The sequence below is a fragment of the Muntiacus reevesi genome, chromosome 4, assembly GCF_963930625.1.
Source record: "Muntiacus reevesi chromosome 4, mMunRee1.1, whole genome shotgun sequence".
Classification (NCBI taxonomy): domain Eukaryota; kingdom Metazoa; phylum Chordata; class Mammalia; order Artiodactyla; family Cervidae; genus Muntiacus; species Muntiacus reevesi.
The window spans coordinates 108,046,610-108,063,244 of record NC_089252.1 but is presented as its reverse complement, the minus strand read 5'-3'; the positions used below and the strand labels follow the sequence as shown (position 1 = coordinate 108,063,244).

The 16,635-nt window shown below is 60.3% G+C and overlaps 1 protein-coding gene across 5 annotated transcripts; it reads left to right on the top strand.

Annotated features, from left to right (window-relative positions):
• Positions 1–3,910: 3,910 nt before the first annotated feature.
• Positions 3,911–14,880, top strand: SEMA3B (semaphorin 3B). Of its 5 annotated transcripts, none has more exons than XM_065933643.1 (18): positions 3,911–3,959; positions 8,053–8,239; positions 8,928–9,085; positions 9,221–9,283; positions 9,701–9,820; positions 9,907–10,000; positions 10,207–10,326; positions 11,230–11,375; positions 11,468–11,579; positions 11,682–11,751; positions 11,830–11,974; positions 12,280–12,499; positions 12,761–12,852; positions 12,929–12,970; positions 13,216–13,373; positions 13,470–13,525; positions 13,618–13,757; positions 14,110–14,880. In XM_065933643.1, exons 2-18 carry the CDS (start codon positions 8,131–8,133, stop codon positions 14,512–14,514), a joined length of 2,250 nt encoding a protein of 749 aa, XP_065789715.1. In that variant the 5' UTR covers positions 3,911–3,959; positions 8,053–8,130; the 3' UTR covers positions 14,515–14,880. The 5 variants fall into 5 exon arrangements, with proteins under 5 accessions (XP_065789715.1, XP_065789717.1, XP_065789713.1 ...); XM_065933645.1 differs by lacking the exon at positions 3,911–3,959 and adding an exon at positions 4,947–6,513 and having other exon boundaries at positions 11,833–11,974; XM_065933641.1 differs by lacking the exon at positions 3,911–3,959 and adding an exon at positions 4,947–6,513.
• The last annotated feature ends 1,755 nt before the right edge of the window (positions 14,881–16,635 follow it).

Sequence of the window (16,635 nt, the reverse complement as noted above, 5' to 3'; positions counted from 1 at the left end):
TCACGGAGGCTGACGTCATCGGGTCCTGCGGAGGCCGCGGGCCACAAAGGCAGCTTTGTAGGGCGGCGGCGGGACAAAGCGGCCGGGCCGGGGTCGGCGCCTCCGAGGCGGGGAGGGCGAGGCCGGCGGGAGGACACCGCCGGGGACCTGGGACCCCGCCTCCGCACACCTGCCAATCCCCTCTCGGCCTCCGGGCCCCGAGTCCTGGCAGGCGATGAGAGGCTGTGACCGCCCCCCTCGGAAGGAGTTCAGCGGCCCCGCCGTCCTCCCCAGCCCCTCGGGCCTCTCCTGCTACCCTGCCTCTGAGGGCTAGGGAGCACCAACTGACGAGAACAGAAGCCCACGCCCAATCCTGGATCCCTTCTTGCCTTCAGCAGTCAGCCCTGGACCCCGCTGAACCCCAGATGCGCGGGTGGGGAGCAGTGCGAGCTCCGGTGCCCTGATATCCGCCCAGCAGGAAGCAGGAGCCAGAGATAGTTCCTTCCTTCCGTCCCGAGGGGGAACCCTGCACAGAGGAACCATTGAGGAGCTGGCATTGTCTGCCTGATGAACCCAACATCTCCCTCCCTGAGTGGGCCATGCAGGATTCTAGCCAGGATCCCCTTGTTCCCGGCTTGGCAGTGGGTCTGGGTGGGGTCCTGGAAGCATTGTTTCCCTGGGTGCAGGCAGCTAGGCCCCCACCTGCCCTTGGCCCTCCTACCCCTGCTCAGATTTTGAGAGTATAAGGCTTCATTGTCCCAGCGCTGGCGGGGGCGGCCTCTCAATTCATCCTTGTCTTTAGTGGTTGGGAAATTCCCAGCCATGGGGGGCGGTAGGCAGGGGATGATACATCCCAGGTGTCCTATACCCCAACAGGAGGGACTCCGTGAAGTTGACTCTCAGGGGTTCCCCCCATTGCCTAGAGCTGTCCGGGGCTGGACCCTAACCACCCTGCATCTCTGGGCAAGGAGAACCAGAGATTGATGCTCCTTGGCGGTGTGTCTTCCAGAGTTCTCCCAGCCTTAGAAGGCCCATCTTCCTGGCCCCGCCCAGAGGCAGCTACATCTTTGAGGCTCAGCACCTTTAGACAGGCAGAGGACCCAGGCTCCTGCTCCCAGACCAAGTCATGGATCCCAGTATGAGGCAGGCTGTCTCCAGTCAGTTGGGACCACCACGAGGTTCATCCACCACCCAGAGGGCCTGTCCCACTCCAAATAGTTGCTCAGACTACTGATGTAGTAGCAGACTATTTTTAACCCATTTTTTGGCGGGGTGGGGGGGAAACAGCTGGGAAGAGAGAGAGAGACAAGCTCTGAGAGTCAGAGAGTTCTGGAGGATGTAGGGGACCCTGTGGGGAGAAGCCAGTCCAGGCCTGCAGTCACTTCCCAACTCCCCGGGGCTGGGGCTGGAGCCATCACCCCCAGCAGGTGGGTGGAGGCCCAGATGCCAGGAGCAGAAAGGGGAGGAGGCCCCATTAGAACTGGAGCCTCTGAGGCTGCAGGAGCTTCCAAGACCTAGAATAACCCCTTGGCCATGTTCAGGGCAGCCCCATAGCTGCTCCTGATTTCCTCCAGAAAATCCTCCTACTCCCCTCAGAATCGTGCTCCCCACCCTGCACCCCAGAGTGCCAAGCCATTTATTAAGGCTGGAGAATGCAAGTCCTGACTCCAGCTACCTGGCCTATGGCATGGCCAGCCAGATCCTAGGTGCCCCAGGGAGTCAGGGATAGGACGGCAGCTTCTCTTGGCTGAGTTCTGGGTCCTGGCCCACTCCCATACAACTGACCTCAATCCTTGGGTCTGTTGCCCTAAAAGAGATCCTAGGGGACCTCATCCTTGCCGTGGGGCTGTGCGTTCCCCCAACCCCCCTTGAACACGGAGAGGGGAAGCCAGCTCCCAGCACGCCTCCAAAGTGAAAAAGTGAAAGTTGCTCAGTCGTGTCTCTGTGACCCCATGGACTATACAGTCCATGGAACTCTCCAGGCCAGAATATTGGAGGGGGTAGCTGTCCCCTTCTCCAGGGGATCTTCCCAACCCAGGGATAGAACCCAGGTCTCCTGCATTGCAGGCGGATTCTTTATCAGCTGAGCCAGGGAAGCCCACATGCCCCCAAGGAGAGCCTCAAGTCAGCTGAGGTCTGTGTGCAGTTGTGTGACAGCAAGTATGTCCCTGGCTGCCAGCCAGTCAGCGCCTCCGTTAACCACACAGCGACAGGCACTAGTGTTCAAGGGGCCAGAGGTCAAGGCTATGGATCTTTTTCTTTTCCCTGCTTTGATTCCCCCCTTTGCAGGAGACGCAGCCTCACAGGTGATCTTATTTAAGAGAAAAATCAGTTGTACATTCCCTGGTATTTATCCTGTTTTCTGACCTCATTGTGGGTGGAGGGAGTCAAGGCCTGAGTGGCTGACATCTGAAGGGGCCTGAAGTCTGTCTTCTCCATCAACGCCTCCCCAATCCTCACCCAGGCTTAGGAAGGTGGCAGGGCTTTCTGCAGGCACTTCCTCTATCTCTTGCTTCCCTGTGCCTGGTGGCTTCCCAAGTAAGAGTGGCTGCTGGGGATCCTAGGGTCCTGCAGAGTGGCCTGGACCTGGTGTTACAAGCATCCGGGCTTTCACGGAGAAAGGTGGGTAGTGAGTGATGAGGAAAAGCCCAGCAGGTGGCAAAGGGGAGGGCAGAGGGCACAGCCTAAGCTAAGTGCTGGCAAAGAAGCAGCTGCCACCTCCCAGAAGTGGGGAAGCTGAAGTGCTGGCAGGGTTAGCCAGGGCTGAGCCAGGGAGGGGTGTGTGAACGCCTGGCCAAGAGCCTGGGATGTCCCCAAGCTGGAGGAGCTGGGGAAGCAGGGTAGCTGCAGAGAGGAGGCACTGGAGGAGATCTGGCGGAAAGACCGTGGGGACCACCCCCAGGTGAAGGGGTCAGGCTTCAAGCTGCAGGGCAAGGAGGTGGGGCCTTGTTCTGTCTTAAAGGAGACAGAGGCCTCTCTGACTTGGGGCTCTCTGGAGGGCGGAGGGTGTGGGCTTCAAGCACTGCTGGGGGTGGGTTGGAGACTCGTGGAGGAAGACTAAGGAATCCTAGGCAGCTGGGGAGGGAAGGAGGTTCAGGTGGGAGGGTCAGAGTGCTGTCCTGGGGGCTGGGGGTGTGGGTAAGGGAAGAAAGGGGACAGAAGGAGACAGGAGACGAGTCAGGGCAGAGAAAGGGCCCCGTGAAGCTGGGCTGGAAGAGGCAGTGGTGAGTCTCCCTCGGGCCTACGGGCTTGCATGCCACAGGGTTCCCAGCGCTGAGATGGCAGCCAGAGCGCGCACCTGTGTTCCCTACCCTGCCTGGCCCCCCCTTTACTACCGCGGGACAAGTGAGGAGAGGGGACTGAGAGGTCCAGTCCCCCCCTAGGGACACACAGCTGGTGAGCAGCAGAATCAGAATTCAACCCAGCCACTCCCCGGCTACTATAGGGGTGGATTCCTGGGACAGGCCTCCGGTCCAGCCTCCCGGAGCAGCCCGAGCCCCCATCTGGCACTCCCCGGAGGCTCTCCCACCCCACCACCCCCCTGCCCTGCCCCCAAGCCGAGGGAGGGAAGGTAGCATTTATGTTAACGTATGTTAATGAAGACTGGGTGCCACCGGAGTCCACCCTGCCGCATTCCTGGCACCTCCTCCCCCGGGTTACGGAGGAGGAGAGAGGGAAGCCCCACCCCCTAGGCCCCTCGTCTCTCTCCCCACCCCCTCTCCCCCCTGCTGGGCAACGAAGAAAACAGAAGTGAGTGAGGAGCTGTGATGTGGCTGGTGGGGGGGGCTCCCCCGTCCCGGAGGGGCTGACCTCAGCCAGGGAGGAATGTGCAGGAGGCGGAGGGCAGGGGCGGAGCGGGTGGGGGTAGGGCCCCAGCCAGAGGCCCAGGCTTCCCGGTGGCCCCTCCCTCAACCCCTCCACCCCGGCTCTGACATGGCCCTCAGAAGGCAAGGAGGGGAGGAGCTCATCTTCCCAAAAAGGTGGGCCAACGGGGGTTCCTCTGGGAGCCTGACACCAGGCTGGGGGTGGGTGAGGGCAATGCCAGGCAGACCTTCCCGGGAGATCCCCTGGCGTGACTCGCAGAGTGTCGGGGAAGTCAGGCCTCAGTTGGGCTCTCCAGGGCCCGCTTTCCACCGCTTATCCCCCCCTTGCCTAAAGTCCTCCTCCGGGTAGCACGTCCTAGTCCCCACGTGGCCGGAAGAGGGAAAGGTCGAGCCAGCCGTTGGAGCCACCGGCCCTGATGGCTAAAGCAGGTGTGAGTGCGGAGCCGGGACTCAACCCAGCCCAAGCTGGGCACTGAGAGGGTTGGCTGCAGTCTTCCATAAATGGATGTCCCACCCAGCCCAGTCACACCACCACCGAGTCCAGGCAGGGTGCAGGGGGCACGCCCAGCTGAGAGTGAGGACTGTGGAGGCAGGTGCTGGCATTTGGCACGACAATCCAGCTGTTTCCAGAAGGAAAAACCAAGGCCCTAGCAGGCTGTACTGCTGACAGGCAGCACCAGGCAGCACCAGGCACTGTGCCTCCCCTGGTTTCTTCAGTTCTGTTGAGACCCAGACCCAGGCTGTGTGAATCCAGAATCCTAGGGGCCTTCCAGAGCCCAGTGTGACCCACTGACCCTAGAGGGCTGGCTCCATGAAGTCCCTCCCCAGGGTCTGCATGCTCTGGGACCCAGGACTGAGAAGCAGAAAGACCTCGTGGAGAAAACCTGAGCTCTCACCGCTGGGGATCTCCCTGCTCCGGGGACATCTGGAAGCTGGAAGGCAATGCCAAGGACTCACGTGGACCGGGGAACAGCCTGATCCTTTTGGCTGGGGGTTGAGTCCCAGGATGTTGGAAAGACAGGGGCGGGGTGGGGGGGTGGTCCTGATCTCATTATCTAATATGGACACTGGGGTTATTGGGGGAGGGGCATGAAATAGAGCCTGGGACCCTGGGCCTGAAGAACCAAAAGCAATGGGGTCAGGTAGGGGGCACCGTGGGGTTGGGTGGGGACCTCAAAGGCACTTGCTGATCTTGGCTGCTTGGGTGGAAAATTGTAAACAGCCAAAGAATTTTGTTTGCTTGCATGGGGCCAGAGGAGGCTGCCCAGACCCAAAGCAAAAGAGCCTGGGAGGAGGGAGAGAGGCCATGTGCTGGAAGTCCTGGGGCTCAGGCAGGGTTGCGTCCCCCCACTCTCCCTCCTGAAGGCCCCTGGTTGTCCCACGGATGCCCACCCTTCACTGGCAACCAGTCAGCTAGACCAGGCCAGAAACACCAGGCCTGAGGCTCAGTTAAGAGAGGCAGGTCCCTCCCCAACCCCCCAACCCTACTGGGCACAGACACCTCTACTCCAGGATCTCGCAGGAAATGCACCAGAGAACCATGGCCTCCCTTGCAGACCCCCGAGGAGTTGCCAGTCAGCCTTGAGGAAAATGTAAGAGGATGCATTTTGAGGGAAGTGAGGGGTGGAAGACACCTGCCCTCAAGCCCTGGCATGTTTACCCAGGTGCACCTGAGGACCCCCTTGGCCATGGTTGACATTCAGCTCCTCCAAGGAAGTACCCCTGGCAGTATCAACAGGGTGTGTCCCCCAGAGTCACCTTTAGGCCAAGGCCACAGACCCTTCCCAGCTGAGATGTTGAAAAGCCCCCTCCTATCCTTGAAGCCCCCTGGGGTATCTCACTCTGGTGAGGCAGACCTTGCCTGCCACCTACACCCTTGGAAGAAAGACAGTCCATGGACATGGCATAGAACACCCCTCACCTCCCAACACAGACGTGGGACCGTTGGTCAGGACCGGTCTCTGAATGGGTCCAGACCCTGCAGTGCCCAAGTCAGACTTGACTTCCAGCCGCCACCCTGCCCCTCGAGCCCTCTTCTCCCGCCCCACACTGGCCGTCATCAGAGCCGCTGCCAGCCAGGTGGCAGAAGTACTAAGTTGCCCAAGCCCTGCGGCAGGGTGGGGGCTGGGTCTCGGGGGCCCATCAGATCTCCACTTGAGGACCCCTTCCCTGACCAGCCCTTCTCAGCAGACTCCTGGGGACCCAGGCGGCAGCTGAGCCCCCTCATTCCCCGCCTCCAGCTCCCAGGGTGCAGAGGGTCTGCCCGTTTCCTCTGCAGTCTCTAGTGCTTCTTCCTTATTTGCCCGGACGGCCTGCCCCACTTCCAGGACCGCTGCGTGGGGCATCCTCCAGCCGTGAAGCCCCACAGGGGAGGGGTCGGCCCTGCCCCTCGCCCCCCGCCCCGCCTCGTGCCCGCTCCACTCTGGCCAGGCCACCAACTCCAGCCGGTCCCGGCTGCCTGCCCAGTCACCCGACCCGCCCCGTAAACTTGATGGCGGGGCGGGCGCAGCTGGCTTGGTGGGGGCGGGGGCTGCTCCTTAAAGGAGCCATCAGAGGGTGCCCTGGGGCCCCTCGGCTTCTCCGACCTTCTTCAGGATAAGAAGAGGCAGCGGGGTGAGGAGCCACCGCTGCCGGAGCTCTCGGTGGAGTGCGGGGAGTCAGCCTGGCGTCCTGGGATGCCGCAGACCTCCCGGGCCTAGAAGAGGCAGTGGCAAGTGTCAGCGGCAGGAAGGAGGGAGGTGGGAGTCCTGGGGTGGGAGGGGTCTGGAAGCAGCGGCAGAGCTAGGGGGGTGGTTTGGGGAGCGCGGTTTGGGATGAACGTGCCATAGCAGCTGCGCCCCTCACTTGATCGTGCCCCAGGACCTTGCCCCATGCCAGGGCTACTGTGCCCGGCACCTGCCCAGCCAACTTCTGGGAAGGAGGGTGGGCACTGCAGCCAGAGCCTGGCCCCATGTGAGGGGTCCAGGGAAGACGGACTCTGGCTCACAGAAGTGGTGGGGCTCAAAGATGGGGAAACCCTTGAAGGCAAAGACGGGATGGAGAGGCTGAGGGAGACGCAAGAGCCTGGAGACGGAAGGACAGCTCCCCCGAGCTGCTGGGCGGTGAGAGGCTGCCCCAGGCCCTTGGCTCTCCCCGCTTGATTCCTCTTGGGTCTGAAGTCTGAGATCACAGCATTTCTGGGTGTGATCGGCCCCTCCCGCCCTCTGGGGTGGGGAGAGAGAGAGGTCCAGCGCAAAGCTGGGGCTGCCGGGTCCAAGTGGGCGCAGCTCCCAAGTCAGAAACTGAGGCGTCTGCCCAGCCCTGGGTCTCCCAGCTAGCTGCACTTCTCCCTCTGAGAAGTGGGCTTCCCGGGTGTCTCAGAGTTGAAGCAGTGATGGACGCTGCAGTTATATTTGCTCACCTGCATGTCAAGAGAGATGCATACACTTGCACCCACATCCATACACACATGTGTGACACACATGTACATGCTTACAAAGTGTACACCCCTGATATGTACATCCTGCGTACACATGCATACAATGCCATGTGTGTGCACACACATGCATATCACACCTATGTGTACAATATAGCACATATGCCAGATGGTCTCACATAGGTATGTGTAGATGTGCATGCAGACTCACACAATACTTAGATGCCCAATACAGCTACACAAAGGACCCACAGAAGCACATTCATGCTCACAGGCACCCACACTATTAGCTCTTGCTCCAAAGGTGCCTCTGTCTCTCTGAGGATCCGTGGGTGCACAGCCTTCTCCAGAGGCATGACCCCCTCTTGTTACACTCATACCCATGACCGGCTGGTTTTGCTCGTTGCACTTGGCACATCTGTAGGGACTGCAAGCAACCCGAATCCTCGTTGGTCCTCTGCGTTCTCCTGCAGGGGGGACCTTGCCTGTGTGCCCCAGTGCCCCTAGCCCCAGTCCCCGGCTGGCATGAAGTAGGCGCACTGACTCGGTGAATTAATCCCTGTGGGTGTGTATACAGGAGGGCGGGTTCCTGGCGAGGGTGACGTGGTGGGGCGGGCGTCTGCCAGTGTAGGGTTGACCCCGAGGGTGTGCCCAGCGTGGGTGTGTCTGCGATTGTGGCCAGACAGGGCACCCCGCGAGGGAGAGGAGGGCTCGGAAGTGGAATGCGACCCCCCAGCCTCTTTCCCTAGGGGCTGTAATCTGATCCCTGGGGACTCCCCCCCCCCACCCCCAGCCTCCCGCCCTCACTCCTTGCTGCAACTCCTTCTCCTCCAGTTCCCGGGGCAGAGTCCAGGGCGGCTCAAGGCTCCTCCACACGCGCCCGCTGAACCCTGAGCTCCCTGAGCCGCGGGGATGGGGCGGGCCGAGGCTGCCGCCATGATCCCGGGCCTGGCCCTTCTCTGGGCAGCAGGGCTGGGGGGTGCTGCCCCCAGCACCCCACGCCTTCGCCTCTCCTTCCAAGGTAGGTGCACCTGGCAGACCGGAGGGAGGAGAGGGGCCCAGGGTGGGTAGGGGGCATTGTGTTTGCTGTCACCCTGTGTGTGTGCCACCCAGCCCCGGACTGGGGGGCACGCTCAGGCCATCTCCAGTTAACCCTCTCCTGGCCTCAGTCCCCAAGCTCTCTGCCCACATTCTCCTCATGCTTTCCCAGGAAGACCCCTTCTGTCCCCATGGCAACAGATCCTGCCTCCGCTCCATCCCCTGCTCCCAGGAAGGTTGAGATGGGGGGGGCGGGCATCAGAGCCACCTTCCCACACCCCCTCTACACAGGGTGGTAACTAGGCAGCGGCATCATACTGAACCTAGGCAGGTGGCAGAGAACCCTCAGCTTGACTTTGGGGTCTGGGTTCTGGCTGGCCCAACATGCAGCCCTACCCCAGAACCCTTGCCTGCCTGTGCACCGCCTGGAGACACTGCTTGTCCGAGCACGCCCTGGAAGCTCCACCTGCTTCCCCCATGGGGGTGGGGTGGGGGGCTGCACTGCTCACCCTGGCTGCTCGGCCAGCACCTGGGTGGGCCTGTCCTCCCGAGTTGTAAACGCACACATGTGTAAATCCACCTGTGTGTGGGCCAGGTCATATGTGCAACCTTGACCTGGAGGAAGCTTCTAGCATGACTGGCGAATCCTCAGTGGTGTCCGCACCCCACAGAGCTCCAGGCCCGGCACGGTCTCCGGACCTTCAGGCTGGAGAGGACCTGCTGCTATGAAGCGCTGCTTCTCGATGAGGAACGCGGGCGCCTGTTTGTGGGTGCCGAGAACCACGTGGCCTCCCTCAGCCTGGATAACATTAGCAAGCGGGCAAAGAAGGTGCCAGAAACCCCACCACCACCCAGCCTCAGCACCACCCCCCCAGGAAAGAGCCCCAGGGAGGTTGGGTCCCCGGATGGACACCCTCAGCTTAGAGGCCCTGCCCTGTGTTCGCCCTCCCTACCCTCCCCCTAGCTGGCCTGGCCGGCCCGTGTGGAATGGCGAGAGGAGTGCAACTGGGCTGGGAAGGACATTGGCGTGAGTGTTGGCCACCCGGGTGGGAGTGGGGCGGGTCAGCCCCTCACTCTAGCGATGGGCAGTGCTGAAACAGAGGGCCGCCTGTTCTGGCTGGGATTGGGGGCAGGAGGGTCGAGGTGACTGAAGTCCGGAGGTAGTGAGTCAGGGTGGGGGGCTCATGTGATTCTTCTTGGGGGCCTCTGAGTCACGGTGGACAATGCAGGCCTCTGCTTCCCCATGAGCCCATTTCTGGAGAGAGGTGGGAGGGCCGGGCTGGTCCCCAAGGGCACCCGGGTCCGTGTCGCCCATGTTAGTACTTGCCTGGGCTGATGTACCGAAGAAGAAGGGGTGGGGGCGCTGCTGGTGAGCGGGGACCCCTTCAGGCCACCTCCCTGAGGGATGCCTCCTTGTTCCTGACCCTGCCTGCCTGCATGCTAGACGGAGTGCATGAACTTCGTGAAGGTGCTCCATGCCTACAACCACACCCACCTGCTGGCCTGTGGCACAGGGGCCTTCCACCCTGTCTGTGCGTTTGTGGAGGTGGGCCAGTGGCTGGAGGTAAGGCCAGAGCTGGTCAAGGAGGGAGGCAGGGAGGGCAAGGAAGGAGGAAGGGCCTGCACGAGTAACTCCCTGCTGCCTCCCAGGAGCCCATGCTCCGGCTGGACCCTCGGAGGCTGGAGGATGGCAAGGGCAAGAGTCCTTATGACCCCAGGCATCGGGCTGCCTCCGTGCTGGTGGGTGAGTCCAAAGGCTGGGACCCCAGGAGAGCTCCTGGAACCCTCACCCCCCCTCCAGAGACTCTAGCATCTCTTAAAGTCTCAAGACCCTCCCTAGAGCCCCAGGGATCCCCCTAAACCTCACTGATTCCCCAAGAGCCCCCAGAGCTCCCCCAACCTGACATATGAGCCTTTGGTGTCACTCAGCAAGCCTTGCTGTGTCTACAGGGGAAGAGCTGTATTCAGGGGTAGCCGCGGACCTCATGGGCCGGGACTTCACCATCTTCCGCAGCCTGGGCCAGCGTCCAAGTCTCCGGACAGAGCCGCATGACTCCCGCTGGCTCAACGGTGAAAGGCTCGGGGGGTGGGGGTGGGTACTTTTGGGATAGGGCCCTCATCTCCAACAGAGCAGGTGCTGATTAAGGCACCTGCTGTTCAGATGCTTATCCTGGGTCAAGCCCTGCACTCAGCACTGGGTCAGAGGGTGAGACGAGATAGGTGTGACCCATGCCCTCTTTGAGTGCAGACCTCAGAGTGAACACACGATAAGATCAGCTCCAATGGCCAGGAGATACCGTGAGAGAATGGAGAAGGGAAGAGGAGACTAGGTGGGAGTCGTGCTGGTGGTGGTGGTGGTGGGAGGGTTGGGGACAGGAAGCCACTCTGCTGGAAAGAGGAATGAGCTAATTCCCAGAACACAGCAGGATTTTGGGAAGAGCATTCCAGGCAGAGGGAAGGATGAGTGCAAAGGCCCCGGGGACAGGAATAAGCCAAGGAGCGGACTCTTGAAGGCAGCAACGATAAGGGGCCTGCCCTCTGAGGAAAGGATAGGGCCAGAGTACCTTATTCTAAGAGTGAGGAGACCCAGCAGAGTATTTGAAGCAGGAGTCAGGGCATCTACTTCCCGCTAGAGAGGAAGATTCATAAGTGAAAGCAAAACCCAGATACTCAGGATCGCTCCTTTCTTGGTGCACTGGCAGGGAGGACTGCCAGGGGAGGGGAGGGGTGAGCGGCCTGCCGCTGGCCAAGGTCACCTGCCTGTGAGCCCAGGTAGCCATGGTCTCTGCTGCCCTCTCGTGGCTGCTGCTTGACTCGCAGGCCCTCATCTTTTTGATTCTGTCCTGAGGAGCCCATCGAACTTGCTTCTGGAGGTGGGGTGGTCAGTGGCTGCCCTGAGGGCTTCTGCTGGCTTAAAGAGAAGGAGAGGCAGGGCCAGGACCTCACTGACCCCTCGCCTCCTGCTGTGGCCAGAGCCCAAGTTTATCAAGGTCTTTTGGATCCCGGAGAGTGAGAACCCGGATGATGACAAGATCTATTTCTTCTTCCGTGAGTCGGCGGTGGAGGCCACGCCGGCACTGGGACGCCTGTCTGTGTCCCGCGTTGGCCAGATCTGCAGGGTGAGGCCTTCCTGGGTCACATTCAGGGATTCTGCCACAGCCCCTTTGCGTGTTGGGGCCTCACCCTTATCCCCTCCTGTTGGCCCCTGCAGAACGACGTAGGTGGCCAGCGCAGCCTGGTCAACAAGTGGACAACGTTCCTGAAGGCGCGGTTGGTTTGCTCAGTGCCCGGTGTCGAGGGTGACACGAACTTTGACCAGCTCCGTAAGCGGCAGGAGTGGAGGAGGGTGGGGGTCCGTGAATGCAGGGCCATAGACCCTGGAGCCTGGATCTTCACCCTCCCCCAACGTGGTCCCTTCCCCACAGAGGACGTGTTCCTGTTGTCCTCGAGAGATCGCTGGACCCCGCTGCTCTATGCTGTCTTCTCTACATCCAGGTGAGGTGTGGGAGGCAGTGGGCAGGGTGGCCCGGGCTCCACTGGAGCCCTTCGCTCCACTGACACCTTCACCTGCAGCAGCATCTTCCAGGGCTCTGCCGTGTGCGTGTACAGCATGAATGATGTACGCCGGGCCTTCCTGGGACCCTTTGCACACAAGGAGGGCCCCATGCACCAGTGGGTGTCCTACCAGGGACGTGTCCCCTACCCCCGGCCTGGCATGGTGCGTAGCCCAGGGACTGCCTCCACAACCCAGTTAAACCTGCAGGGTGGAGGACTTCACTTGGGGTCTTTTTGGTGAATGTGGTTTCTTCCTTTTCTTTTTTTAATGGTTGGGAAAACATCCTCTTCATCAGACAGGGTTCCTCAGGGGAAGGTCATGATTCCCCCTCAGATTCCCAGGGCAGGGCTCTGTCCAATACCCGCCCCTTCATACACACACTCCAAGTTCTGGGAGGTCTCCTGTGGAGGGCTGCCCACCCGGCCTTCTTATCCACATCCTTGTCATGCCTCCTCTCCACCTCCCAGTGCCCCAGCAAGACTTTTGGCACCTTCAGTTCCACCAAGGACTTTCCTGATGATGTCATCCAGTTTGCCCGGAACCACCCCCTCATGTACAATTCCGTCCTGCCCATCGGTGGGCGCCCTCTCTTCCAACAAGTGGGAGCCGGGTACACCTTCACCCAGATCACTGCGGACCGTGTCGCAGCTGCTGACGGATACTACGATGTCCTCTTCATCGGCACAGGTCGGGGTCCTTCCACAACCACTCACGAAACCCAGCGCAGGCTCTTTGGCCTATTAGTGGAATTTCCCTGCATTCAGACCCATCTCCATATGTTTCCCAGGGCTGTGTCCCCCATCTCCTTCTGGATGCTGCTCTGATTGCTCCAACCCACATTCTTCACCTCTCCAGCCGTGCTGTGGGTGGAGGCATCAGAGGCAAGGAGATCCCTGGCCCTAGCTGTTAGGGGGCACATAGAGTCACCCACCCTTCTCATCCTTGCAGATGTAGGCACAGTGCTGAAGGTGATCTCTGTTCCCAAGGATGGCAGGCCGAATGCCGAGGGGCTGCTCCTGGAGGAATTACACATGTTTGAGGTGAGACCTAGCCCCCACTGCTTGGGGGACCCCCACCCCATGGAGCCATGATCCCAGAGCCCTTCCTCCTTCTCAGGACTCAGCTGCTGTCACCAGCATGCAAATCTCTTCCAAGAGGGTAAGTGACCAGAGTGCTTGGGGGTGGAATGGACCCAAAGTGTTCCCAGGTGCCCCCACTCCCATTCTTTTGGTAATGATAAGCCCCAATTTCCATTTCAAGGACAGGCTCTGCCCTCGCTAGACTCTGTGACTTGAGACCCCAGTGTTCCCTTTTATCAAAGGGGGTGGGGGGGAAGGATTCCTGACCTATGGGAGGTGAGCACTGGGCCTCCCTCGGTCTGCCTGGAGCCCTTATTCCCCTAGCACCAACTGTACGTAGCCTCTCGGAGCGGGGTGGCCCAGATCCCGTTGCACCGCTGCGCTGCCCACGGCCGTGCCTGTGCCGAATGCTGCCTGGCACGTGATCCCTACTGTGCCTGGGATGGGGCCAAGTGCACTCGCTTCCAGCCCAGTGCCAAGAGGTGAGCATGGTCAAGGACGCGCTGCCTGGAGGGAGTCTTAATCCATCCCTGGCTAAAAGACGCGCTCATGGAGGCTCTAATGTTCCCCATCCCCAGGCGGTTCCGACGGCAGGACGTAAGGAACGGCGACCCCAGCACACTGTGCTCCGGCGGTGAGTGTCTCAGCCGCTCTCACCCCTCAGCGCTTAAAGACTGCCCCGCCCTGTCCTCCTTGGCTTGACTCTGACATTCCCTTTGCCCCCAGACTCATCCCACCCTGCGCTGCTGGAGCAGAAGGTGCTGGGTGTGGAGGGAGGTAGCGCCTTCCTGGAGTGTGAGCCCCGATCGCTGCAGGCGCACGTGGAGTGGACCTTCCAGCGCGCGGGGGAGTCGGCCTACACTCAGGTGAGCCTCCCCCACCCCCTCCCCAAACAGGCCCTGTTCCAACCCTAACGTCCAGAAAGTGCCAGCCCTGATTAATGAGGCCCTTGGCCCGCTCCGCACGTCTACATGCGATCCAGCCCCGCCCAGTGAGTCTCAGCCCAATCAGACCCCTAATGTCCAGTTTGGTCCCTGGCCCGCACTCCACATCAGTTGAGGCCCCATTCCTCTAACTAGGCGCCTGACATCCCCGCCCTATCAGAGAGAAGCCCCGCCTTGCCCCGCCCACCGAAGTCTCCGACCCGCCCTCACGTGCAGATAAGCCCCGCCCCCCTCCGTTCCTTTAAATTCCTCGCCTCCCGCGATCCACCTGCAGGTGCCTGTGGAGGAGCGAGCGGAGCGCACGAGGCGGGGGCTGCTGCTGCGCAGGCTGCGGCGTGGGGACGCCGGCGTGTACCTGTGTGCAGCGGTGGAGCAGGGCTTTTCGCAACCATTGCGTCGCCTGGCGCTGCACGTGCTGAGTGCAGCACAGGCTGAAAGACTGGCCCGGACCGAGGATACTGCGCCAGTCGCCCCGCCGGGCCCCAAGCTCTGGTACCGGGACTTTCTGCAGCTGGTGGAGCCCGGCGGCGGCGGTGGTGCGAACTCCCTGCGAATGTGTCGCCCGCAGCCCGCGTCGCGCCCACAGGTCCCTGAGTCACGGAGGAAGGGCCGCAACCGGAGGACACACGCCCCAGAGCTGCGGGCTGAGCGGGGCCCGCGCAGCGCAGCCGACTGGTGACTTGGCCGTCCCCACGCTGGGGACTGGGGAGGCGGCGGCAGGAGGGAGAGGGGGCGCTCAGACCCTGGGAGACGGCTAGGGGCCCGTCGTTGCCTGATGGAGGGACGACACCGACCGACAGGCCCTGGCCAAGGGGCAGCCATGCTGGCTTATTTATTAACAAGAGGATAATCCTTGAATGTAACCCCGATAGGGGCGGCCCAGGCTGGGCACAGGGTCCGGCTGGTCGGGAGGCGGCAGAGAAGCAGGGTTCCCCGAGCACTTGGGTGGGAGTGGTGCCCGGAATGCCCACCCTGGAGGAAGGACCACCTCTTGGGCAATGAGCAGAAAGCTGTGAACAGGCTGGGTGGGTGGGGTGGGACAGGCCGACTGTACTAATGCAATAAACACATTTTCAGCCGAAGCTGGAATGGCCCCAGCAGACAATCGCTGGTCTTAGTGTTACCGACCCAGGTTCTTGGACTCTTTAATCAGTAGAAGTTGATAAGAGGCCAGATGAGAAATTCAGGCAAGGCTTTATTGGGACTCATGCTGCAGAACAAGGGAGTGAAAATAAGCCAGAGGTACCCAACAAGCAACAGGTGCTCTCGCTTGCTTGCAGGGAGGAGGGGCGCGTGGGTTCCTTAAATGGGGTGAGGGTAGGGTCACATCTGTGATTCAGGCAGTAGGGGTGGCTCAGGTGATCAGCCCACCCCCTTGTGGTGTGGCAGTTGGTTTTTTGGTCTTTCTTGTGTCTTGTTTATAATTTGCCCTAACCGCAGGTGTGTACAGTTACTTTTAGTTGCTTACAGCAGGGTTCGTTCCCCAACCCCCAGGCCTAGGACTGACACTGGTCTGCGGCCTGTTAGGAACTGGACTGCACAGCAGGAAGTGAGCAGAGGGCAAGCCAGCGAGCAAAGCTTCTTCCTCTGCCTCTCCCCATTGGTTGCATTACCAGCTGAAACGACCCCCATCCCTCCCATCTGGTCCCTGGAAAAATTTGTCTTCCACGAAACCAATCCCTGTTGCCCAAACGGTTGGGGAACCACTGCCTTATAATCTCTTTGTAGTCTCTTGCTCCAGGAGATGCTTGTCCAGGCGTTAAGTACTGCAGCAAAGGGTCCCATGTCCCAGCCTGTCTGATTCCCCTCTGAGGGGTTCTACACCCCTTATTCTTGAGGGTTAAGGGGCTGAAGGTCTCTTCTGAAACCGCAGATCCTAGCCTACCCTAGAGGTGTAGAAGTCCCTCGCTGACTGCTTTCGGGGACCTGGGTTCCCCTCAGCTGGAATGGGTTGAAATCCTTGAACCATCATGAGCGTTACTTGAAAACTGTTGGGACCTAGAAGACACAAACTTAACCAAGGGGTTAAACAGACAAGGGCCAAAAAGGAGAACAGTAAAAAGCCACTAGAGCTGGGGTCACCAACCTCCAGGATCTAATAACGCCTTGACGATCTGAGATGGAGCTGATGTAATAATAGAAATAATAGAGTCAACCTACCCCATGTCCATGGAAAAATTATCTTCCAGGAAGCCAGTGCCTGGTGCCAGAAAGGTTGGGGACTGCTTCACTCAAGGGTCTAGAAAGGGAAGGAACCAGGATAACTTTGAGAGGGCTTCCCTAACTGCTGACCAGACAGTGAAGGCGACAGCGCCCCTGCCAAAGTTGTGAAGCCATTGCTGCTTGGGTGTCTATTTCTTTAACTTTTCTCTTTGCAGTTGCATTGATTTAGGTGCAGCAGGAAGTGTTAGTTACCCCACCAATTGTGCCTTGTTCTGTCAGAAGGTAATCGAGAACTAGATGGTTATCGAGAGGTAAATACATTAGCCCAAGTAGCAAGAGAGGGCTTAACTCCTGTCAAATCTTGCTCTGTCGGTTTTATCACAGAATTAAGCTGTCTAGTGAGATTTCTCAGTGTGGCTTCTTGGTAGGGGAAGCTACCCCGTGGAGCTGCCAGTCCAGTGGCCAGCTCTAGGAAGTGAACATTATTTATTTATTTAGCGGCAGACACTTGGGATCTGTGATTTTCCTTGCAACATGTGTGATCTAGTTCCTGACTAGGGATGGAACCTGGGCCTCTGGCATTGGGAGTGCAAAATCTTGGCCCACTGGCCCACCAGGGAAGTCCCTGAAGTGGACA

Coding starts and splice junctions, on each gene's coding strand:
- SEMA3B (XM_065933643.1), top strand. CDS start 8,131: ATGGGGCGGGCCGAGGCTGCCGCCATGATCCCGGGCCTGGCCCTTCTC. Junction 9,821..9,906: donor AGGTGGGCCAGTGGCTGGAG/GTAAGGCCAGAG, acceptor GCTGCCTCCCAG/GAGCCCATGCTCCGGCTGGA. Junction 13,758..14,109: donor GGGAGTCGGCCTACACTCAG/GTGAGCCTCCCC, acceptor ATCCACCTGCAG/GTGCCTGTGGAGGAGCGAGC.